Source organism: Propithecus coquereli, unplaced genomic scaffold, assembly GCF_000956105.1.
Source record: "Propithecus coquereli isolate 6110/MARCELLA unplaced genomic scaffold, Pcoq_1.0 Scaffold1, whole genome shotgun sequence".
In the NCBI taxonomy this organism is placed as follows: domain Eukaryota; kingdom Metazoa; phylum Chordata; class Mammalia; order Primates; family Indriidae; genus Propithecus; species Propithecus coquereli.
Genome location: NW_012133857.1, coordinates 7,535,060 through 7,560,358, shown reverse-complemented (window position 1 = coordinate 7,560,358; position 25,299 = coordinate 7,535,060). Strand labels below are relative to the sequence as shown.

Genomic DNA, 25,299 nt, shown 5'->3' with positions numbered 1-25,299 from the left:
CATGCAGACTGTGAACCACATTCCCTGTGGCTCAGGTGCCAGCACACCAGGCCCTAGAACAGAGTTGCTGAAGGAATGAGGACTGGGGCTCAGTCAAAAAGCACAGTAGCATTGCACACACTCCTTTTGTGTGATTGTCCCACTCCTCTCCAGTTGTAGGGAGCAATTGGCGTGTTGGAGACCCAGGCGTGTGCCTGAGCAACTTCAGTTGGACATTAGAAGTAATTTGCTTTTTGTTCGGTTAACTTATTGCTGCCCTTTAACTCAGCTTTCAGCAGAAGGAGGAAGGCACCCGAGTGCTCTGTGTTCTGGCTCTGCAGGTCCTCCAGTGTGTCTCTGTGAGCCTCAGCGCCATGGAGACAGCACAGCTGGGGGCCAGGCTCATTCAGTCCCTCCCCTCACTCTTGGAAGAGAAAATGGGGGCAGAGAAGGGAAGAGAATTTCTCAAGCTCTACAGCCTGGCCATGGAGCTAGTGCCAAAATCCAAGGCTCCAGAATGTAGGTTCACCTTATACTTCCCCATTTTTCTGGTTCTCCCTCCTCTGATTTGTTTGCACGTAGCCAAGCAAAAAGAAGGATGTTTTCTTTGTACTCTATCATATTTTGATTGTTGATAGAGGAGCCTTGTGAGTGTATGTCTGAGTATATATGTATATGCATGTTTTCTTATTTTTCCATTTTATTTATGAAAATAATCTAGCTTAAAACACCATATATATGGCATTTAAAGCTAGATTTTATGTATGCATGGTGTATGTGTTAATGTAAATCTGTAGGTATACACACACACACTTCTTGGACTTCACTGATACTGCATTAAAACGTGATGGTGGGATACTGTCAAGCTCACAGGCACTTACAAGGCAAGCCAAGATACAACAAGCTACTTTTAGGTTCAGGCAGTTTGTTATTTACATAGACAGCAAACAGAATAACAAGCCAAAGGTGCCAGCTTCCTGGTCCTTGTCCTACATACCAAGGGGATTGGCACTTGATGATACATTGCAAGTCGTGGAGTCCGAGAAGCAATTCTAGACTGCCGCTAAGTGGTTTCAGAGTCCACAGCTCTCTTCTGAGGGCAGACAGAAAGCCACATACCTCATTAGAGATGAGACACTGTCCTGGTGACAGGCTCCCGGGGGAGATAGGGACGTAAATGGGAGATGGCGTCACATCCTTTTGTGTTCAGGAAGGCTACACACTGTCCCACCAAGACTCAGACAGACCTTTGCCTGTGTGCAAGTTCTTCAAAGCACCAGGGCAGGGTCCCCTACACAGATACGCACGTTTCCCCACCTGCTGACAAGAAGCAGCGATGTTTTACTTCATGTTTAGCTGCAAGAGTAATATGACAACTATAAAGAAAATTTTAAAGACAGAAACCTGTTAGGTTAGCATTGTAGCCCGTTTTTTAGAGTTATGATCACAGTATATAAAGAATGTTGTATCCTTTTGGATTTGACATTATGTCACAAATTCATAATAATTTTAACATATATGTGGTAATCAACTGAGTTGTGCCACAGTTTTATGGCGTTCAGCTTGTTTTGGGTTTGTGGGTTAACACAGGCAGCCGTAAGGAACGTCTTTGTGCGTGCATCTCTTTTTCCCTCTGCTGAATTGTTTCCTTGGTGTTTATTCCCAGAAGTAAGCATTCAGGGTGCAGTGTGTGGGCGTTTGTGTGGTTTGTTAATGTTCCCTTCTTTCTTGACATGCTTCTTGGACCGTGAGTGTTTGGTTGCCGTGGAGATGTGTGCTGTGGGTCTCCCATCCCCCCCTGCAGTCTCTGCCCACCTGAGGTGGCTGTGCCCCCAACTGGACGCTCCCAGGAAGCTGTTGGCACACCCTGGCGTGGGAGGAAAGGCCAGTGGAGAGGGCAGGAGTGGCCTTTGCCGGCGTCTGCACACACTTGCGTGTGTCAAGTGGCCTGTCTGAGGAGAGGCCGGCACCTCCTGGTGACTGGAGAGAGGTGGAATGAGAAGGAAGGAACAGTGTGCTGACTGGTGGGGTCAAGTGGCGTTTTCCTTGGCACTTTCTGGAATAGACTAGGAAGGAGAAAGTAGGCAGGCCCTCGTGTCCTCACTTCAGGCAGTTGTAGGTCTAAACAGTAAGATATTGTTCATTTTGTAAAGACTAAACAGATTCCATCCTCGAGTCCAGGTGATTCCTGTCTGCCACGTCAGTGTCATGGTTTCTGTTAGTTTTTCTACTATATGAGTTGGGAAGTCATGGAGACTAGATAGGAGATACCACGTACTCTCCTCCCCAGGAGCCCATGGAACATGAGGGGTGGGGTTTGGGGGTGGGCAGCCAGTCTTGAGGCTGATAGAAATTATGCCCAGTGCAGGCCTGAGCTCAGAGGAAGGCGGCGGAGGGCCAGACTGGGTCCGCACGGCTCGCTACATCCTTGTACAATAACAACCCGGGGAGTTCAGCATTAACAGACCTCAGTTTACAGGTGCACAGGTAGAGGCTTGGAGAGTTTACTTTGGGATCGGTTATGTCACTGTCACGTGGTGTGGTCGGCACTTGAACCCAAGACCCTGTGGATCCACAGCCCTTGCTCTTAGCCACTGTGTTAAATTACCTTTGCTCAGGGAGACTATTTGCCAAAGACAGGAACCTCTGGGCGTGGGATCTTGCTTGGACTTTTCAGGTTCAGCTGCTGCCTCCGGGTTGTGTGACAACAAAGGCAGGGTTTGGAGCTACCCACAGGAGAGTGGCCTGGAATGGGGATTAGGGGAGACAGTTCAGTGGTGGGGTACACCCGGAGGAGAGGAATGGACCAAGGGCTTTGACTGGAGGTTTGTTCCCCAAGGCCTCTGATGCCTGCATTCCCGAGCCGCTGAGTTGTCCCAGTATTTCGTATTGCATTCAGCGTTTATGTGCGCGTCGAGTGAGTCAGCCGGATCTAAGGATAAAGCCAAAGACCAAGAATGTGAGAAAGGAAGAGTAGGCAGATACTGAAGGAAATCAGTGGGCGAGGGAGAGCTCAGGAAACAACCAAAATAGACTGGAGCTGGGCCAGGGGCCGCAGGTCGGAAGAGAGCAGAGGGGCCACTCTTACTTGGTGTGTCATCAAAGCCTCTCGTGTTTGTCTCTGCCAAACCCAGTTCTCCCGGTGCACTGGGATTGGGACCAGACTTGGCTTCCCAGGTCAAACATTGTTGGTCCAATCTAAGGCCATGAAGTCCCTGACAGTGGGAGAACATCAGAGTCCTCGTTCTATCCCATGAATAGAGCCTGGGGGCGGGGGTGCGGTTGCAGCGCATTGTAGAGGGTAACTTTGGTGTAACCTACACCCTTACATGGCCATGTCTGCATTCCCAGCACCTTTGCGCACACTTTTTCCCCTCGGCAATCCCAGACCCAGGGCGATACCTGGTGGTGCCCAGGGTGTCCTGTCTCCTCAACTCTAAGAGGAGGATGAAGAGCGCTGATCCTGGGCACACACTCCAGTTAGCATGAAGCTGTTGCACCTGGTGCCTCATGTCGGAGCAGAATGCTGGGTTCAGGGCGAGAGGTCTCTCACGGAGGGCTGGGCGCTCTGCCAGCCTTGCAGGCACTCCTCGGGTCTCCGTGGCGCTCTCACCTTGCTGGGAGCATCCCTTCCTCCATCTGTCTCTCACACGTGCTCGTGAATTTCTGCCTCACTCTGGCCCCTTCAGCTTCCTTCTCTCCTTTTCCTCCCCTTTCCTCCCTTCTCTTGTTTCCTTTCACGGACAGTTTTGTTCGTACCCAGTTTCCCGTCTGTGCCTGGAACGCCCGTTTTCATGAGCCACTGTATTTGCTCTGTTTTCTCATGCCGCTCACTTGTGCCCCCAGCCATACTCATTTTACAAAAGAGGACGTGGGGCCTCAGTGCTTGCATAGCCAGTGAGTGGGGAAACGGGGTTCACATTCAGGTGCAGGGGACCCACAGCATGTGTGCTTGCCACTGCATCCATGGTTTTCACCCTTTACGTGTGTCAGTCACAGTCAGACTCCCGGCTCCGCCTGCAGAAATCCCGATTCCCGAGATCTGCATGCCAGGATGAGCATCCCAGGGTTTGATGCATCTGCTGGGAGCCTGTCCGTGGCCTTGCACTGGGCCCCACCCCCGACTCCTCTCGGCCTTCATTTGGACTCCAGCCCTCAGGCCTCTCTTCTGCACTTTAGACCCGCACCGTCCAATTCAGCAGCCACTGCCACCAAATCGCACTTGAAGGTAGCTAGTGTGGCTGAGGAACTGCATTTTTAATTTTATTTTGTTTTCATTAAAGTTTAAATTTGAATAGCTACATGTGGCTAGTAGCTGCTGTATTGGACAGTACATATAAAGTCTCTAGTTCCTAAATCTTTTTAACCAGAGTTCATTTATTGGTAAGAAATTATCAGTGAAGCTTTTATTTTTTATATTTTATACATCATAAAGTCAATATAGCCACGCTGTAAAAAATACACATGGGAGAGGAAAATCACCTAAAACTCAGTACCAAAAGAAAACAAAAAAGCTGGGCACGGTGGCTCACACCTGTAATCCTAGCACTCTGGGAGGCCAAGGCAGGAGGATTGTTTGAGATCAGGAGTTCGAGACCAGCCTGAGTGAGAATGAGAACCCCTCTCTACCCAAAATAGAAAAACTTAGCCGGCTGTGGTGGCTGTAGCCTGTAGTCCCAGCTACTTGGGAGGCTGAGGCAGGAGGATGGCTGGAGCCCAGGAGTCTGAGGTTGCTGTGAGCTAGGATGACACCACTGCACTCTACCCAGGGTGACGGAGCAAGACTCTTGCTCAAAAAAAAAAAAAAAAAAAAAAATGTGCTGTACCTACATAGATATTGTTTTTGCCTGGTCGGCATCATGGTGTATGTTTGTTTTATACCCTGCTTTTCCATTTAGAACTGTATCACATGCCTTTTCCCTCATTGCTCCATAGTCTTCATAACCATCTACTGCATAAGATCCCATTGACTGGATGACTCAAAACCAACACGACTTTCCTAGCAGTTACGGTTTAATGGGAGAGAGAACTCTTACATGGGAGCTGCTGCATTCTTCGCAGGGGTACTAAGGCTGGTGTGGCTCCTGTGGCCCGGTTTTCAAGGACCAGATGCTCTTCCAGGGCACTGACCAGCCTGTGAGTCTAGCAAATCCAACACCAGGCCAGAGGGTGTGGGCCCTTCCCTATGGTCAGGGCCGTGGAGGTAGCCGTGCCTCTCCACGCTAGCAGCAGCCCCTGCAGTGGTCACCATTGGTGGCACTGGATGCCAGCAGGGCCCCCAATGCCCTGCTTTGGGCAGACCCTCTCTGTCTTTTGTGTGGGTCTGTTGTTATCCCCTGCTGGGCGTGTGGTCCTGTGTGCTTCCCTGCCTACCTGTCCCTCCATCCATGCTGGTCTCCAGCAGCCACAAGGAGCCCCCTCCCCAGCTCAGACGCTCCTCAGCATCATAGTCCAGTTTCCTCACTTGATGTTTAGCACATTCCTTAGACTAGTTCTGACTCCTTTCCTGTCTTCTTTCTTCCCGAAACCCCTGGCCACGCTGAACATCATGTGCCCTTTCCTACCCCTGTGCCTGGCTACCCCGACCCTTCGTCACCACCTGGGTAAATAGCACCTCCCACCCGCTGCCGTCAGTCAGTGTCCTCCATTGTGACCTCCGCTGTGGCCCCTGTGATCTTGGGGCCCACATATACCTTATGCACCTTCTTACGGTGTTTTAAATTATGATTAGATTGAAATTGTTTGCAGGGATCTCTGTCTCCCCCTAGACGGTCAGTTTCAGAAGAATAGGGACAGTGTTTAACTCGTCATGATTTACTCTTCTGCCACCCTTTAGCACCTTAAGTATAACTCTGGTTATAGAATAAATGTTGGAATAAATAAAGGTGGCATTTACCCATCAGCTGGTACCCATTAGCTGTCACTCCCCGTTTCCCACCCTCTTCCCCCATCCCTAAGCAACCACTAATTTCCTTTCTGTATCTATAGATTTGCTTGTTGTGGACATTTCATATAAATGGAATCATATAACGTGATCTTTTGTATCTGTCTTCTTTCACTTAGCGTATGTTCCAGGTTCATCCATGGTGTAGCGTGTATCAGTACTTCATTCCTTTTCATGGCTGAATATTCCCTTGTATTGATATACTGCATTTTGTTTATCCATTCAGCAGTTGATGGACACTTATTTTCACTTTTTGGCTATCATAAATAATACTGCTATGAACATTCTTATACAAGTTTTTATGTGAACACATCTTTTCAGTTCTCTTGGGTAGATGTCATAAGTGAAATTGCTGGGTCATGTGGTAATTCTATGTTTAACTTTTTGAGGACCTGTTTTTCAAAGAAGCTGTTCCATTTTACATTCCCTCCAACAATGTAGGAGGGTTCCAGTATCTCCACATCCTTGCCAATACTTGTGCTTATCTAAACTTTTTGATTCTAGCTATTGTATTGGGTGTGAAGTTGGATCTCGATATGGTTTTTTTTTTTTTTGAGACAGAGTCTTGCTCTGTTGCCTGGACTAGAGTGCGGGGGGGTGGGGGGCGGTCAGCCTAGCTCACAGCAACCTCAAACTCCTGGACTGAAGCAATCCTTCTGCCTCAGCCTCTCGAGTAGCTGGAACTACAGGCATGCGCCACCATGCCCTGCTAATTTTTTCTACATATTTTTAGTTGTCCAGCCAATTTCTAATTTTAGCTGAGACGGGGTCTCACTCTTGCTCAGGCTGGTCTTGAACTCTTGACCTTGAGCGATCCTCCCTCCTTGGCCTCCCAGAGTGCTAGGATTACAGGTGTGAGCCACCACGCCCAGCCTTGATATGGTTTTGATTTGCATTTTCCTGATGACTAATGATGTTGAGCATCTATTCATAAGATTATTGGCCATTCGTATGTCTTATTTGGGAAAATGTCTTTTCAATCCTTTCCCCATTTTTAATTGGATTATTTGTCTTTTTATGATCAAGTTTTAATAGTTCTTTATATATTTAGCATATAAGTCCCGTATCAGATATATGATTTGTGAATATTTTCCCTCATTCTGTGGACTGTCATTTCACTTTCTTGATGGTATTATCTGCAACACAAAAGTTTTAAACTTTGAGGCAGTATAATTTATCTACTTTTTTTCTTTTGTTGCTTGTGTTTTGGGTGCCTTAGGTAAGAAAACATTGCCTAACCCAAGATCATAAAGACTCAAGCCCATGTTTTCTTCTAAGAGTTTTAACTAATAGAAAATCTTATTGTTCATGCAGTTGCCATTTCTGGTCTTCTTCATCCTTTTGTTCAGGTTTTCATCTGGTACCATTTCCCTTCTGCTTGAAGGACTTTCTTTAGCTTTTTTTTTCAATGCTGATCTGGTCATGAATTCTTTCAACTTTTGTATGAATTCATCTTTATTTCACCTTGGTTTTATAAGAATTTTTGCTGGGTATAGAATTCTAGGTCAGTAGTTTTTTTCTCTGAGTTCTTTAAAGATGTTTCACTGTTTTCTCATTTGTTTTATTTTCAATGAGAAATTTATTTCTGTTTCTCTATATGTAATATGTGATTTTTCTCTGGCAGCTTTTAAGATTTTCTCTTTATCATTGATTTTGAGAAATTTGATTATGATGCCCCTTGGTACTTTTCATGTTTCTTATGCTTGGGGGTTTGTTGAGCTTCTTGGATCTGTGGGTTTGTAGTCTTCATCTAATCTGGAATGTTTTGGGCCATTTTTTCTTAACATTTTATAGCCACCCCAAGCTTCCCACTTCAGAGACTCGATTACCCGTATCTTAGGCAGCTTGAAGTTGTCCTACAGCTCATTTTGCTCTTCTCATTATTTTTAAGATTATTCTCTTGTTTCATTTTGAACATTTTCTATTGCTGTGTCTTTGAATTCACTAATCTTTTGTCCTGCAATGTCTACTCTGCCATTAATTCCATCCAATGTGTTTTTCATCGCAGACATTTTAGTTTCCATCTCTAGCAGTTCAATTTGGGCCTTTTTAATACCTTCCACGTTGTTCTTTGACTTTTTAGACATATGGAATACAGTAACAATAACTTTTAATGTCCTTCTCTGCTAATTTTAGTATCTGTCAGATCTGGGTTGATTTCCATAGATTGATTATTCTCTTCGCTATGGGTTGTGTTTTCCTGCCTCTTTGCATGTCTGTTAATCTTGAACTGGATGCCAGACATTGTAAGCTTTACCTTATGGTGTCCGGGATATTTTGTATTTTTTAAATCTTCTGTGCTTTGTTCTGGCATACAGTTAAATTACTTGGAAACAGCAATTCTTCTCAGTCTTGCTTTTATGATTTGTTAGATGAGTTCAAAGCAGAGCTCAGTCTAGGGCTCTCTCCTCACTCTCAAGGCCGGTGGGAAAAGGCACTGTTTCCAGCCCTTGCAAACACCAGACACTGTTCTTGCTAATCTTTCAGATGTTTGTCCCCTGATTTTGGTTCGTTTCCTTACAGGCATGAGCTGATCAGCACTCTGCCGAACACTCAAAGGAGACCCTCTGCCCATCTCTGGGTTTTCTATCTGTGCACTGTTCTCTTTTCTGATGCAGAAGATAATGGCCTGGAATAGTGGACATATAAAACAAAAAGAGAATAGATTTGTAAAAGTGTAAGACAAAAAAAAAAAAAGAAGACTTGAGAGTGGCAAATGAAAAGAGAATTGGAGTGTGTGGCAGTGCCACTCATGGTGTGGCCCTCGGACTGGTGCTGGCCCCCACGGACATGAGCACAGAAGTTGAGAGTGTTTGGAAACTTTTATAACAGCTTGACAGAGTGACTTTGTGTCAATTGAATTGAATAATAACTACAGTTGGGGCGTGGATTTTATGTTTCATTGTTCTAGATTATGATACTTTACAAGAGACTGCATCTGACAATTAAAAACAACCCCCAGCCTTAGCCTTTACCACGGATAAACTGAGAAGGAAGTAGCAGTGTGGAGGATTTGGACCAAGAGGGAGATGGTGGTGGATGTTATTCTTAGCTCCTGTAGGTTTCATTTGAGGAAACGGAAGGTCATGAAGGGGTCCGGGCAACAGAGACGTATGCCATACCTGGTCCGAGCCTGCTCGGTGCTGGTTCCCCACCGTGATCCCGGCTTTATCCTCCCAACACCACCACCTGCCGACGAAGGTAGGTGACGGCCAAGTTCTCACTTCTGGGAAGTGGTGAAGGCAAGACTGACCCCCTAGCCTGAGTGCTTTTCCACTTTCCTGCTTTCTGCCTGGTTCCTTGGCTTACTGAGGCTGGCTGAACCTGCGAAATACAAGTTGGGTCTCTGTTTCGTTTGAGCAGAGCCAGTTTGGTTGTTTATTATTAATAGCAGCACCTTTTACGAGTTAACCTGTTCTGGAAAGAACTGTTCGAAGAAATAGATCAGATAGAATTTTGTGCAATGATGCAAATGTTCTGTAGGTGCCCTAGTCACAGTGGCTACTAAGCACTTGAGATATACTTGTTCAAGTACTGGAACTGAGTTTTTAATGTTATAATTTAAATTTGCATATGAATAGCCACATGTGACAGGTCACCTCTGGACAGCACAGGTAGAAGTTGGCACAGTACAATAAAATATAATCCATCACGCCTGTAATCCTAGCACTCTGGGAGGCCGAGGCGGGCGGATCCTTTGAGCTCAGGAGTTTGAGACCAGCCTGAGCAAGAGCAAGACCCCGTCTCTACTAAAAATAGAAAGAAATTAGTATTTAAATATTTAAAAATAATAATAATAAAAAAATCCAAATGATCACTAATTTTTACTTTCTTTTCTTGGGAATTCTCATTGTTGAGAAATCTTGCATTTTTATTTTTCAGGGAAGTATTTTGGAACTGAAATTTGTGGTGGAGTCCTACAGCTAAGGACCAATTGCTTTTCCAGAATAAATTATAACTCATTTTTATTTTAGAGGAGAGAATGGTGAATATTATAGCAAGTTTAGTTTTGTCAGGTTAAATGGCTGGCCTCCGTGTGACATCCTCAACTGCTGATTCCTTTGTTAAACTATACTGGCATTATCAGATGCATTTTTCTCTTTTCAACCGAAGGTGCCCTGAAGACAAATATAAAATATTCATTTACTGCATTTAAGGGAAGTGTCTTTTTGGAGTGGATCCTCTAGCGTCTGCACATTTATCAGTCAATATTTTATAAACTACTGTTGTTATAGGAAAGGAATGAGCAACTTTAGCTACTATATTCCAAAACTGTAACAACTGTTTAGTATGTGTGTAGTGTGACTGTCACCAGCTATTTCCTGGTGAGGGGAATTCCTCTGCTAGAAACAGGATGATTCTGAAACTAGAATCTTAAAGATGTAACCCCGACACTCCCACCCCAACATTTTTATGTTTGATGCTAATTTTCCAGGGGTGGTCCAGGTTTTAGCACTTTTGACCAAGAAGACTGCATCAAAGGGAAATGCTGGTTCAGAGACAAGCCTGAGGCATAGTCTAACTCAGCGGTTCTCCAAAATGTGGTCCCTGGATTAGCACCATTAGCATCACTCGGGAGCTTAGTAGAAATGCAGATTCTCAGGCCCCTTCCCAGACCTACTAAATCAGAAACTCTGGGGATGAGGCCCAGAAATCTGTTTTAACAAAACCTGCAGGTAGTTCTGAAGCATGCCAAGGTTTGAGAACCACTGGCCTGATTTTTTGGTGTTTACCCCTCAGCCATTCCATTTTGTCCTCTGTCTGTGTTGGTTCCACCACAGCCACAGCCACATACTTAGTCACACCTCTAAGTATGTGCTGCCATAAAAGTGAGTGAGGACAGTGAAATTTGTCCCCACTCAAGGGGGTAGAGTGAGGTTTGACTGGGAATGCCAATAAATCCATCTTCTTCCCTGCAACAGATAAATGTTTATATTTGAAACTCATTTGGAAATTCATATGTTGACACCCTAATCCTGATGTGATGGTATTTGGAGGTGGTGTCTTTGGGAGGTGTTTAGGTTATGAGGGTGGAGGGTGGAGCTCTCATGAGTGGGATTAGTGCTCTTATAAGAAAAGGCCCAGAGAGCTAGTTAATTCTCTTTCCGCCATGTGAGGACATAGCAAGAACACAGCCATCTGTAAACCAGGAAGAGGGTCCTCATCAAGAACCTGACCTTTCTGGCACCCTGATCTTGGACTTCTTAACCTCCGGTACCGTGAGAAATAAATGTTTATTGCTTAAGCCGCCCAATTTATGGTTATTTTGTTCTAGCAGCCAAAACTGACTAAGACATTTCCCCTAGCCTGAGCGAGGTTCCTTTTGGAACAGACAATAAGTGTGATAGTATAGTATGGGGGAAGTGTTGACTTTGTACCAGAAAGACTTGGGTTTGAATCCTAACTCTTCTATTTACTATTAGCTACATAGATAAATTTAACTGACCTCTTTAGCTTTTGTCTCTCCATTGCCAAAATGAAGATGCAGTAAAATGTCACCATAATGCGGTAAGTGAGGCTGAACTGCCTAAAGTACAGGGCACATTACCGCAAGACCAGTGAAATGACCCAAGGCAGCCCCATGGTTGGCAGGCTTGGAGTCGGTTGTGCTACCCCAGTCTGTCCTGGTCCTGGCTGTGCTTTGGCGCCACCCAGTGGTGGTTGAGTGCTCCAGCTTAAATGTCGATGAGGACCATTCTGGATCCTGCGCTTGATTGGAACTTTCTAGACAGCAGCAGTGATTCCAGGAATTTCCATGTTAGTTGATGTCTGTTTCATTGGCCAGATCTGCGGTGATTCAGCCTGTAGAATACCTTCTCTCTGCCTCCCTGCTTCTCAAGACCAGGTTGCTTGCTGTTTTCTGCCTGGCCTCCGCCTCCCCTCCATGTCCCCCCTTCTCCCAAGAAGACACGAATTTTAGCCTATCTCCAGGAGGAAGATGGGAGCCAATTAAAAACCAAGTTATGTCCAAATGTACGTCAGCACAAGGAGCTTTTACAGAATTGTCCGTGATACTTAAGTGAGATATGATGTAGGTAAAGGACCTAGTGCATAGAAAGTGCTTTAAATAATGAAAATTCCCTACTCCATTCCCTGGCAGGAAGAGAGAAACTGGATTCTACATATAAGTGTGTGTTCCACAAGCTTTAAATTACTGCACAATGGGCGGGGCGTGGTGGCTCACACCTGTAATCCTAGCACTCTGGGAGGCTGAGGTGGGTGGATCGTTTGAGTTCAGGAGTTCCAGACCAGCCTGAGCAAGAGTGAGACCTCGTTTCTACTAAAAAAAAAAATAGAAAGAAATTAGCTGGACAACTAAAAACATATAGAAAAAAATTAGCTGGGCATGGTAACGCATGCCTGTAGTCCCAGCTACTCAGGAGGCTAAGGCAGAAGGATTACTTGAGCCCAGGAGTTCGAGGTTGCTGTGAGCTAGGCTGACGCCATGGTACTCCAGCCTGGGCAACAGAGTGAGACTCTGTCAAAAAAAAAAAAAAAAAAAAAATACTGCACAATGGAACAAGCATAGACTTCAGAGTCAGACAGGCCTGGGTTCCCATCCTGCCCACTTACTACCTCAGTGAGCCTCTCTGAGCCTTAATTTCCTCATGTTATCAAAATGAAGACAATACCGTTTAGTTCAGGAGTATCATGTTTTTATGAGGAGAAAAGGAAACCTAGAAAGTTAGGAGTGATCCTGGGGTGTGATCTCGAGTGGTTCTCAAGAACAATCAGTTCCTGCATCCTTGCACTGCTCCATAATATTGACACGTGATGTGTTTTATTTTTGCCTAACTCTTTGGCGAACCCTTCTGATGTTTGCTGAAACCTAAAGTAGGTGATGACCTTGAGTAGGAAATGACTTTGTGGCTGTCTCTGTAAAAGATGTGGCATGTGGCATTACAGGGACAGAAAGGGGGCTAATGCTGCAAGAACATGTGTGGCAAGGTTGGAAGGCATTTTAAAAAATATATGAAAGCTCTAAACATAGTACCTGACCATAGAAGACAATCAACAGATGTTGGTTTTTTCTTCCACTATAACAAAATATAAACAAATAAGTTTGAATGTGGTATCATTTTAAACTCAGGTGGTCTTTCAAAACTGAAGTGAAAACTGAAGTTTGAGTCCTTCAGAGCAGACTAAGCACCACCCATTTGGGTCTCTGGAGAAGTCCTTTATTTATTTTATTTTGGAACAAAAAAATATCAGATGTAGCCTCTAAGCGCCTCTCCTGGCCTCTGGTATCTGGACATGGGACTTTTTCTCAGTTGCAGGGGCTGGCAGTAAGAGGATTTGTCTAGCCAGATGCACAGTTTTTAAAACAATGGTCAAAGTAATCCTTGCTCATTGTTAAATGTTTGGGGAAGTGTAGGAAAGTATAAAGTAGCAAACCATCCCCCTTCACCATGCAGATGCTGTGTATGTCCACTCAGAAGTACTGTCGCTCATGGGCAGACTTCCTTTCCAGTCTTTTTTCTTTGAATTTCTTCTTTACATAGTTGAGATACACAATTTTTAGATTTTGCTTTCTTACTTTTCACATTATTATAAGGGTTTTCTTTTAAAATTAAAAGTATTTATTATAATAAACATGATTCTGGAAAAATTTAATATAAAAATATATGAAGAAAAACGAAATTCCTCTCTAGTACCATCTATCACTACTTAATACTAGAAAGAAAATTTTAAATATTGACGTATATAAAATAGAAAGTGAAATTTCCCTATTGTACCAGTGCTAACCACTATTCGTGTTTTCCTTTTTGCATATCAGTTGTGCGTATGTATGTATAAATTACTGAAATGGAACTGTAGTATAAATACACTGCCTAGGCTGGCTCAGTGGCTCATGCCTGTAATCCTATCACTTTGGGAGGCTGAGGCAGTCGGATTGCTTGAGGCCAGGAGTTTGAGACTGGCCTGCACAACAGCAAGACCCCATCTCTACAAAAAATAAATTAGTGGGGCATGGCATTGTGTACCCATAGTCCCAGCTACTCAGGAGGCTGAGGCAGAAGGATGACTTGAGCCCAGGAGTTGGAGGCTGCAGTGAGCTACGATGATGCCGCTGTACTCCAACCTGGGCAACAGCGTGAGACCTTGTCTCAGTTAAAAAACAAAAACAAAAACAAAAACGCTGTCTAGCTTGCTTTTTTAACTTAACCAATATATTTTGAGTATCTTTCTGTAGTATGAGCATTTTCTGATATCACTAAAACACTATTTAAATGGCATTTTGAATGGCTACATAGCATTTTCATCATTTAGAAGTCTGTTTTATGTAGTCATTCCTTTAAGACTGTCAATTTGGATCTAAGTAAATATTTATTCACATTTTTTATTCTTTCCCAAAACCTAAGTCCCAGATAACCTCATTGAGTCAGAGATGAGCATTTTAAAGTTTCCCCTCCAGGGCCACTTTATCATGTTACACTCTCATCGGTAGCTTATGAAAATAGGCAGTGACAGCAATCGCAAACATTTAAAAATCTTTGTTGATTTCATAGGTGAAAAAGCTCTTGTTTAATTTGTTTCTTAGAATACTAGAGGGTTCAACGCCTTTAGTTGTTTAAATGATCTTCTTCTTTGATTTTTGGAATAGAGGTAATCTTTGCTCTGTTAAAAAGAAAAAAAAATGGTTTTCAGCTCAGATTCCTTGGCACTTCCTAGAGCCAGTTCCTGGGACCAGAGCTGGTGTTCTGTGCGCGTGTGCGGAAGCCCCACTGTCTCCAGGTTCCCGGCACCGCCTGGCTCCCTCTAGTGGCCGCAGCGGCAGCTGCAGCCCCGCCCCCTTCCCGCCCATCAGAAATGGGTTTAACCCGCGGGCAGTCCAGGAAGGGAGCTGGCTGCGAACCAAGGGAGCTGCCCCGCGGGGCTGGACTTGGACTTTACCTGGGATTAGGCAGTGTGTGAATTCATTTGCTTTCTGGTTGAGCAGCTCTTCTTAGGTGGGCTGTTTGTGTCCTTGTCACCTTGGTCCTGGGGAGGGATTTGAGGGAGGTGTCAGCTCTCACCCAGGGAGGTGTCTAATGGGGGCAAAAGGTGGAAAAGAGACTCCAGTAAGTTCTCATTTTCTTTTCTAAGACTTTAAGTCTTTGCAGTCCTTTTATAGAGGGGAAAGTTTAAGTAAAATAATTAAAAGTAATTTCCATGGCTATCAAGGGGGTTCTGTTGGTGAACCCTGAGATCATTGAGCTGTAGACAATCATTTCTGTTACCCTCATTCAGCAGAGTCAGGAAATAGTTGTGAAGGCTCAGAGATGGGGACCTTCTAGAAGACAGGGTGACAGCAACTTTGCGGGAAGGACAAGAGGGAAGCTTTGGAGAGCTAAAGAGGGGTGGCCTTTTCATATGCTCCATTGCCCTTTCCACATTCTCCCTCTCCATTAGAATTTGTTTCGGTTTATAAAAAATATATAGTCACTGCAGGAAAAATGTAATTAAAAGTCACCTATTTCCTACACTCAAAGATAATGACTGTTAAAATTTGGTATACATCCTATGTGTATAAACAGATGCGTAATTTTGCAGTCATATGTATGTATATCTATAACTGTAACATATACACGCATGTTTGCATACCCCCTTTAAAAGTCTTTTAAATCTTTTTCCATGTAATTTAATCTTTTTTGAAAACACAGTCTTTTTATGGCTACGTAATACTCCAACATGTATACGTGCCATCATTTATTTAATAGGAATTGGACATCGATTGATGCTCACTTTGGTCCACCTATTATAAACAATGCTGAGATGAAGATCCTTTAAACAGTCTAACTTGGTGATTTCCCTAGGATAAATTCCTGAAGTAGAATTTTTGAGAAAAAAGAAGAAAAAAGAATTCTGTACTTTATAAATCCTGCTGACAATTAATACCAAATTTCTCTTCTACAAACTTGTTCCAGTTTCTGCTGTCCCCCACAGCGTGTGAGCAAGTGTGTCTGTCATTACTGACGTCGGGGGTTATTCTCACCCCTCTTTGCCAGTCTGACAGGCAAAGCATAGTGTGTTATTTTTGACTTGCAGTCTCATTTAAATCATGAGGAAAGCCAAAGATTCTCTTTTTTAGTTACTGGTCATTCATACTTCTTTCATGGTTTGTCTTTTCCCCTTCTTTACCCATGTTTTATATAGGGCTGTTAATTGAGTTATCTGCGTGTTGGAATTAAGTCCTTTTCTGTCACGTAGTGCAGATGTTTGCTCTAGTTTTTCTTTGCCTTTTGGTTTATTGTGTTTCACCTAAAGGGGTGTGTGTGCGTGCGTGCATGCGTTTTTAAGACTATAGGAAATAACCCTTATTTAGCTGCCACTCAGAGTGCACAGACTTTTGGTTTTTTATAAAGGAAATGAAATATTGTAGATGAGTTGGAACCATCTTGGTTCCTCTCCCACCCGATCCCTGCCTTCCCGAGGGCAGCTGCTGCTGTGAATTGAGTCTGGCTCCTTCCACTCCCTGTTTTCCTACTGTCACCACACACGCAACTGCCAGTAAAACATAGTGCTACCTTGTGTGTGTGCACTCGGACTTACACGTTACACGATTGTGCTGATGTGTCTCTGGGCCGTCTGCCCCATTTGCACACCAGTGTGTTTAATTCAGTCAATAATGATACGTATCTAATCCTTTCATTTTGTCTGCTGTCTAGTGTCACAGTCATTGAATATAACTCTAGTTTCTTCCTCAGTTTACTTATCGATTCTTCTATCTTGGTGAACACTGAAGATGCTTCTAGTTTTTCCGTAAACAGTGTTGCCGTGAACACCGTACATGTGCCTCCTTGTGCACATTTGGGAGAATTTCTCGAGGGGCAACCTTAGCACTGTGTTGTGGGTTATGTGGATTCTCAGCTCTGTTGGGTCTTGACAAATTGTCCCCAAGTGGCCGTCCCTGTCAACACTCCCACCAGCGTGAAAGGGTTCCTATTGTCTCTCACCTTCCAAGGCATGGTATCATCAGACCTAGTAATTTTTGCCGGTCTGTGGGAGGGAGAGAGAATCTCATTGTGGTTTTAATTTGTATTATCCTGATTGTTGGTGAGATGGAATATCTTTTTATTATAGATATTTGGTTATTACTAATAACCTGCATTATTATTAATAACCCTGGTTATTACCCTAGGTTTAACAGGTTTTCTCCTTTATGTGCTTTCTCTTCCTATCCTTTGCTCATTTTTCCTATTGGGTTGGGTTATTTATCTTGTTAATTCCTTTGTGTTATGTGTTTCAGATACTAATGCCATTTTATGTGTACTGTAGCCATCTTCTGATCCATGGCTTGCCCTTCCCTTTTTCTTCGACTCAGCATTTACTGCACTCTTCTAGACCGTTGCCGAGCCCTCCCGGCGTGACGCTGACTTGAAATTACAGTCACATCCTCACGAAACGCAGCGTATACGCGGAGTAGGCAAAGTTCTGTGGGGACTGACGGGAGGGTTGGGGAAACACTGAGACAACACTGGGTCTGGCAGCAACAAACACCACCGCAAAGAAGGGTCTGAGCAGACCTGAGGGAGGGCAGGGCCTGCCAGATAAGGCGGCTGTCGAGGCGTGAAAGTGGGTGGTCAGCGAGAGTCTTCGCCATTCCTTCCTAGCCTCGGCCTCCCGGCTCTTCGGTGCCTCCACCCTGGCGCCCCCACCCTGCGCCGCCGGACCCGCTCCTCTGCCTCCCTGCTGAGGAGCAGTTTGGCTTTTCGACAGTTTTGGTTTCTTATTGTACAGAAGTTTAGATTTGTAATGTCCCGTTGATCCATCTTTATAAGATGTGCTTTTGATATCTTACCTCAGAAATCATTTTTAAACAAAACATAAGAATTTAAAAGGCCTGTGATTTCGTATGCTAGTTCTTGTTTTACACATTTAGGTTTTTCATCCATCTGGAGTTTTTGCTCTTGTAGTTTTGGAGCTAAATTTGTTTTTTTTTTCTGGCTTTTCCTCTGTATTGATGGTTTCAAGGCCCTCTCTGAACTCTGACAATCTCTGTCGAGTTTCTTCTCCTTCCGCTGGCGCCACAGTGCCTGCTCTCGGCGGCGGGAGGCGAGGCGGGTGGATTTCTTTGCGTCGGGCGCACTGTTAATGGTTGCGACACTGGCGATTTTGCTTCCTGCTGCGGACCCGGGCCCCGAGGGGCTTGGTTTCACTCGGTGCTGAGAACTCGTTCAGTCTCTGGAGCTTCCATGGAGTCTGCCGGGTGCGTTTTGAGCCTGGCATCGTAAATATCATCAGTCCGTGAGTCCAGCCTACCTCAGCGTGCAGCCCCGGTGTGTTTTTTCATAAGAGATGAAAGGGATTATTGAAATGGGGTTTTCTTGTCAATAACTTAGCCTTGTAGAAACTAAAGTTACATCTAAGGCATCGGGTGCTTTGAATTTCTGCCACTCCCACCCCACTTATTAATAGATTGAGAGAAAACAAAAAACATCATCCTCCAATGATGTGTTTTCTCTAGTTCAGTCAAAGATGCGAAAATAATAGTTCACCAGTTTCTGGGGCTCCCCTGGGAGTCTGTCACAGGCACACCCGAGAACATGTCCCACATGCCGGCCAGAAACAGCGGCTTCCCAGGGGCCTGTTGCCGGCAGCCCGCCCCGCCGTGTGGGTCTCTGCCGTCCTGCCCCAGATGCTTCGCTGGCTGCCTTCTCAGCAGAGAGGAGGTTCTAGAAGGTGGGCGCAGGATGATTTCCAAGTCAGCCCTTGGGTTTTCCTGCCAAACAGCACCTGCCAGGGCACCTTCCTCCTGGCCTCAGCCTGCGTGTCGCCGAGGGCCATGGCATCTTTTGGTAACCGGAAAGTTACTGACGGTTGGCATTTTTTGTGTGCTTATTTCCACTTAAAGATTTTACCTTTCTTTTTGCTCTTCTTTCACTGCATATTGACATTTTTCTTTATACCCTGCCTTTCTGTTTTTTCTTTAGGCCGGAAGCTGAGAGGAAAAGCCTTTTACTTTGTCAACGGCAAAGTGTTCTGCGAGGAAGACTTCCTGGTGAGTCCGTCTCCCCTCGCCTGTCCTGGCCAGCATCACGGCGGGGGCCTGACTTCCCTTCCGCCGATGCGTGCGGTGGCCCGCGTTCCTGAGGCAGGTGACCACTTGCACAGTTTTGCGCTTTGAAGGGGCCATCGGGTCCCTCGGCCTGTCTTCTCGCCACTTGCCCCGTTCTGCCTCCTCCCCCATCTCTCAAACCTCTGGGCTAGGACCTGGGCTCCTTCTTTTTCTCACCCTGCCTGCTCTCCCTGGGCATCCAGCCTCTCTTGGACTGAATGCTCATCCATGTGCCAGTGACTCCCAGGTCTGAGCTGCAGCCCTGCCGCACCACTGAGGCCCGCTGGACAGGTCCCCCGAGCTGTCTCTTAGCCCCTCGCGTACTGCTTGTCTGAAGCAGAACGCATCCCCTTGCCTTTGGTTCTGACCTCTGAGAACTGTGTCCTTGATTTGTCCTTGACCCCATCTCCTCCCCGTCTCTCCCAGAATGCAGCCAGGCATTGGCCTTGTGCCGCCATGTCATCCAGGGGTCTGCCTTCGTTCACCCCTTTGGCGTGGCTCAGCTGGGCTAGCCTGACAGCTTCCCACACGCCTAAGCCAGGAGGCCTTTTATGGTGTAAACCTGGCTGCTCAGTCCTGGCATCTGCGGGGTACAAAGCACCTTGGAAGTGACCTGAGGCTTGGACCCTGACTGCCCTCTAGCCGCCCACTCGTGCCTTCGCTTATGCCGTTCCCCCTGCTTGCACTCAAGTCTTGATCCCTTTCTTTGCCTGGATCACTCCGACAGCCTTCCTGTCCCTCCTGCTCCCATGGTGGAGTACCCCCCTCTCTGCTGCCACCACGCCTGGGCTCGCGCTGGCAGGGCCATTAGCTCAGAGCATCGTGTCTGTTACAGTCATTGACTGTGAGCTCTGGGGGGAAAGAACCTGCTTCTGCACCTTCACAAGCACAGAGTGGATGCCAGGTGAACGGTGGTTGAACTGACCCCGTCCTCTCAGGGCTCAGGAGTCTGAGACACAGAAATGGGACCAGGGCCAGCTTCTGTGTGGACACATGGAGCCTTCTTCTCTCCTCTTTCCCTTGGAGAAAGCTCAATTTGTTTTTCACTGAAAGAGTTGATTCATTTTGACTCTTGTTGGCTAGTAATAGACAAGAAAACCCAAGCTGGCTGAAGCAGAAAGGGAAAGCAATGCCTCAGGAGTCACTTTCTGTCCAGGTTTTGGCCCTGCTGTTGTCAGTGTTAGCTTCAGCCTCAGGCACCGTGTGATGTCCCGATGTCAGCACGCCAGAGCTTACATTCCTCGTTTTCAAGTCCGACGGGCAAGAGTGCCAGTCCCTCCCTTAGAAGCCTCCACAGATGTCTTCTGGAGTTTCAGTGGCTCTTACTGGGCCACATGCCCACCCCTGGACAAAATCGTTGGTGCTGTAGGAATGCAAGGCTCTGGCTGGCCAGGTTGAGTCAGTGTCCTGCCCTGGACCCCGGCACGGAGTCAGCCCCCAGGAATCATGGGGACCACAAGGTGCGGGTGTGGGGGCCGGATCCCAAATGAAAATCAACTGTTACCCTAGAATGGTGCCAGGCCCAGAAATCACACCTTATGGTATAGAGTTGCAGAAAAGTTCCCTTTTCTTTTTTTCCACCTTCCTTTTGTTATTTCCCCTCATCGAGTTCTGTGTGTAATACCTAATCTTCTAGCAGCTTATAATGTATAGTATCTAGTATATTTTCTGAAGAGAGTTCCTCATTTCTTTCAAGACTCTAGGGATGTGTGTACGTGTTTAAGGTAAAGTAGATATTAAGTTTCTTTGATGATAAGTATAAAAGGCATTAGCTTTTTAACCAGAAGCAGATTTGAATTTGAATTCGAATTCGAACCCTGTCTTTAGCCCTTATTGGCTGTGTTACCTTGAAAAGGTCACTTAACTTCTCTGAGCTTCCTTTGTTTCCATTTGAGAAATTGGGATACTATAGCATATACCTTGCAGAACTGTTTTAAAGATTAGAGCAGGGGTCTTAAACTTGAGTGTGCATCAGAATCCCCTGAAGGGCATGTGAAAACATGCATTGCCAGGCCCCACCATTTGAGTTTCCAATTCAGCAGGTTTGGAGCGGAGCCTAAGAATTTGGATTTCTTACAAGTTTCTAGGTGTTGCTAGGGAACTCCTCTTTGAGAACCATTGAGATAAGATTAAAGCTTCTCTATAGTCTCTTGCCTAGAGGCTGTCACGTAGTGGGTGCCTGACACCTCATTGTGAGGGTAGGTGGTGGTAGTATGTGTAATGGTTTCTAGTCCATGACTCAGCACACAGCAGTGTTGTACTTGGGGAAATGACAGATTCCTGCACAAAGTGACACATCTTTCTGAGAAATTTCTGGTGGGGAAGTGGCTGATTCATCTGCCCAGCCTGGATTTAACTTCTGTTTCTCTTTCCTTTGCAGTATTCTGGTTTCCAGCAGTCGGCTGACAGGTGTTTTCTTTGTGGACATCTGATTATGGACATGGTGAGTAGGGTCAGCCAAACAAGACAATAGCACCTTGGGAGAAGGAGAAAAAAGAAAATAATAATTGAGAATAGTGTTACCTATCTTGATTTGTGGTTACAGCTGGTTTTATGAAAAGAAGTCCCTATGCAATGCAGCTTGCTTGCTCTAACAGCACCCACATTGTTGACTTTTATTGGTATTAGCATTTTTAACCGTCCAGACTATATGAGATCTTGTTTCTGATAATGCTTTCTCCTCCTCTGGGCTGTTTGGATCACACTGGCCTCCCTCTGATTTCTCTGTGTTCTTTGTGGCATCCCAGGTGAGATACCAAGTGCAGCCTGTGTTTACTGCAGAAATCTCAGCTATCTTGGAGTCAGATGTAGAATGTCAGATGAACACAGTTGTTTCCCCTTGCCCTCCACATTCTGCCCAGCTCAAGCCATTCCTAAGATGAGTTTTTGTCATTTAGTTCTGAGACAGCAGAACAAGGACCAAGTTTGATATGTTCCTTTCCTTAATAAGCCACTGGCTCTCAGAGGTTACCTTGGGCTTCAGTGTATGTAATTTTTTAAGAGACAGGATCTTGCTGTGTTGTCCAGGCTGGTCTCAAGCTCCTGAGCTCAAGTGATCCTTTCACCTCAGCCATTTGAGTAGCTGGGTAGCCCCGGTATCTTTATTTCTTTTCAGTGGGGACAATTTTTCCTTATAAGGTTAGGTTGTGAGGATGAATACAGAGATCAGATCGTTCCCCATTGGAAACGAGCCTAAGAATTTCTTTTTTTTTTTTTTTTTGAGACAGAGTCTCACTGTGTTGCCCAGGCTAGAGTGCTGTGGCGTCAGCCTAGCTCACAGCAACCTCAAACTCCTGGGCGCAAGCAGTCCTACTGCCTCAGCCTCCCCAATAGCTGGGACTACAGGCATGCGCCAGCATGCCCGGCTAATTTCTTTTTTCTATATATTTTTAGCTGTCCAATTAATTTCTTTCTATTTTTGGTAGAGACGGGGTCTCGCTTTTGCTCAGGCTGGTCTCGAACTCCTGAGCTCAAACAATCCGCCCGCCTCGGCCTCCCAGAGACCTAGGATTACAGGCGTGAGCCACCGCGCCCGGCTAGAATTTCTTTAATATACTGGTCAGAGGAAATGATTATATAACGTACTTTCAGTTGGAAAGAGTTAAAGCTGACTCTTAAAGAGAGTTAAAGTCAGCTCTCTAAGCTGACTCATTAATTCCATTCTAGAGAAGAGAATTACTAATCATTGCTATTTTTTCTTTTATCTCTTTATTGAGAAATAACTCATAAAATAAAACATAAATCTTAACTATATAGCTGAATGGACTTTACATGTGCATATACCCCCGTAACCACCACCTGGATCAAGATGTAGAACATTTCTCGAGCCCCAGAAAGTTCCTTCTTGCCTCCTCCCAGTCAACGTCCCCCCACCCCCAAGACAGCCACTAGTCCAGCTTCTATTGCCACATATTTCTTTTGCTGGTCTGGAATTTCATATAAATGGCATCACGTAGTGTAGACTCTTTTGGGTCTGTCTTTTCTCACTTATATATATGTTTTTGGGATTTATCCATGTTGTTGCTTATATTGGTAGTTCATTTATTTTGCTAAGTAGAATTCCATTGCAGGGATATAGAACAGTTTATTTCTCCATTCTCCTGTTGATGGGGACTTGGGTGGTTTCCAACTTTTGGCTATTTATGCGTGACACTGCTGTGAACACTCTTGTGCATGTCTTTGGACATAAACACTCATTTCTGCTGGTTATGTGTGAACATTTGTAAAGCACAGTGACCCAGAGCCCTCCCTATTCATGAAGAGGACCTGCTGTCATCCTGGCTTTGACAGACCACAGCAGAGCTTAGTCCTCTGAGAGCTGAGTTCTCATTAGTAGCTATGGCCTCCTTGGGGAACATGGTCCTCCACCCATTCCCTCAGGGGGAGGTAGGCCGAAGCCATGCACCCTTACCCCTACCTTCCCCAAGTGCCTGCCAGACTCTGTTGGGCTCCATTTCTTTGACAAAATTTGTCCTTGTTTTTAGTGTCCTTCTGACAAGCCCACTGCATATGAGGTCAACATGGTCCAAATTTATGAGTACGATTATACCCTATTCTTAGTTCTGGTTGTCCTTGGACTTCTTTGGGCCTCAGGGTATGCCATTTGTCTATTGCTGCATGAGAAACCACCTCAAAACTTAGTGGTTTAAAACAACAGGATTATTTATTTATCATCATACGGTGGGTCAAGAATTAGGTCAGGGATTGGCAGGGCGGTTCTTCTGCTCTGTGTGGCATTGCCTGGGGCACTTACGCAGTTTTGTTCAGCTGGTGGCATAGCTGAACTGGAACATCCAAGATGATCTCTCACCCTCCAGGCCTCTCTGTGGCTTCTAGTCATTTGGTAGTCTAGTTCAGACTTCCTTACAGCAAGAGAGAGGAAGCAGAAGCTGCCAGTCTTTTTAAGCCTTTTTGAGTCTTTGACTCAGAAATCTCAGAACATCACTCCTTCCTCATTCTGACTCAAAGGAAGTTATAAGGCCAGTCCTGATGCAAGGGGAGGGGAAACATTCTCTGTCTCTTCAACGTGAGGATCAGCTTGTGCATACGAGAAGAGAAGGAGTTGATTTTTGGAGATAATCTCTACCATATGGGATAATGTGAAGTTGAACCTGCAGTCTTGCAGGTTTTCTCTAGGACTGAAAACTTTTAGTGTATGTCTGTCTGGTAGTGGAACCCAGTTTTAAAGACAGAATCCTTAACTGCTGCCAAGAATTTTAATAATGCACAGAAAGATTCCTTCAGGTACCATTCTTGGTTCTGCAGCAGAGCTCCAATTATCTAACTCTTTGTGTAATTGTCTGTATCTCCCTTTATTAGTAGAGGGATATATTCTGGGCTTGCAGATTGGAACTGGGCATATAAAAACTATAAAAAAATTATTACAGCTAATGGGAATGCAGCAAAATGGCATCTTTTTCCAACCTTACCTTAGGAACGTTGCAGGTTAAATTAATTTGAGAATCTCATTCTGCCAAGATAGCATTAGTCTGGGGGGAAATGCATTCCAAGATCTAAATTGCCAAATGGACTTTGGAAGCCCAGCTGGCTGTCCTTTCTATTTTGGCAGCTTACTGTGGATTGAGAGGGGCCTCAAAGGTTAGGGAAACCCGTGAGGGAATGAGGAAGTTTGAAAGCTGAGCTTTCCGAGGAAAGCTGGAATGGCACAACACCCTCCTCTTGCCTCCCTGGCTGGGGTATGTGTGGTGTGGAGTTACTGCTTGAGGCTTCCGGTGAAGGGATTCACAGCAAATCTTGCCCACGGGTCTCACAGTGTACTGGCAAGGCTTTCCTGAATTCCAGGTCCCCTTCCTTCAGCCTATTTGGAGGCTCTCTGTGTGGCCCCCACTGCCGGATGCTGAGAACTGTTCTGTACATTCTCTGCAGACAGGTGTTATGGTGCCAACTTGCTTGTGTTGATTCCGTAGTTCAGTTGTTTGTGCTAAGTTTGACAGCACAGGTAATTGCAGAAGTGTATCTCCTATTGAGTCAGCAAAAATGCTTTCAACTGCAAATTATAGAAAAACCCAGACTCATTTTAGCTTAAATTAATGATTCTTAAACTTTAACATGCATTGGAATTGCCTCATTGGAAACACCAACTGCTAGGCCTTCCTCACAGAATTTCTGATTCAGGAAGTCTGCGATGGGGTCCAAGAATGTGCATTTTTAACAAGTCCCCGGGTGATACTAATGCTGCAGGTCCAGGGACCACACTTTGAGAGCCACTGACTTAGCAGGAACAATACTCGATCTCATCTAACAAGGTTTGGAGGTAGGCAATTAATGCGCTTACTCACTGACATCACCAAGGACGTTCTTTCCGTCCCTTCTCTCT

The 25,299-nt window shown here is 45.2% G+C and overlaps 1 protein-coding gene across 1 annotated transcript in view; it reads left to right on the top strand.

Annotated features, from left to right (window-relative positions):
• LIMD1 (LIM domains containing 1) overlaps positions 1-25,299 on the top strand; it is a 75,387-nt gene that overhangs the window by 42,851 nt on the left and 7,237 nt on the right. The window contains exons 3-4 of the mRNA XM_012639111.1: positions 18,838-18,905; positions 21,343-21,405. Coding sequence (XP_012494565.1) covers positions 18,838-18,905; positions 21,343-21,405 — 131 coding nt within the window. The remainder of the gene's footprint in view (positions 1-18,837; positions 18,906-21,342; positions 21,406-25,299) is intronic.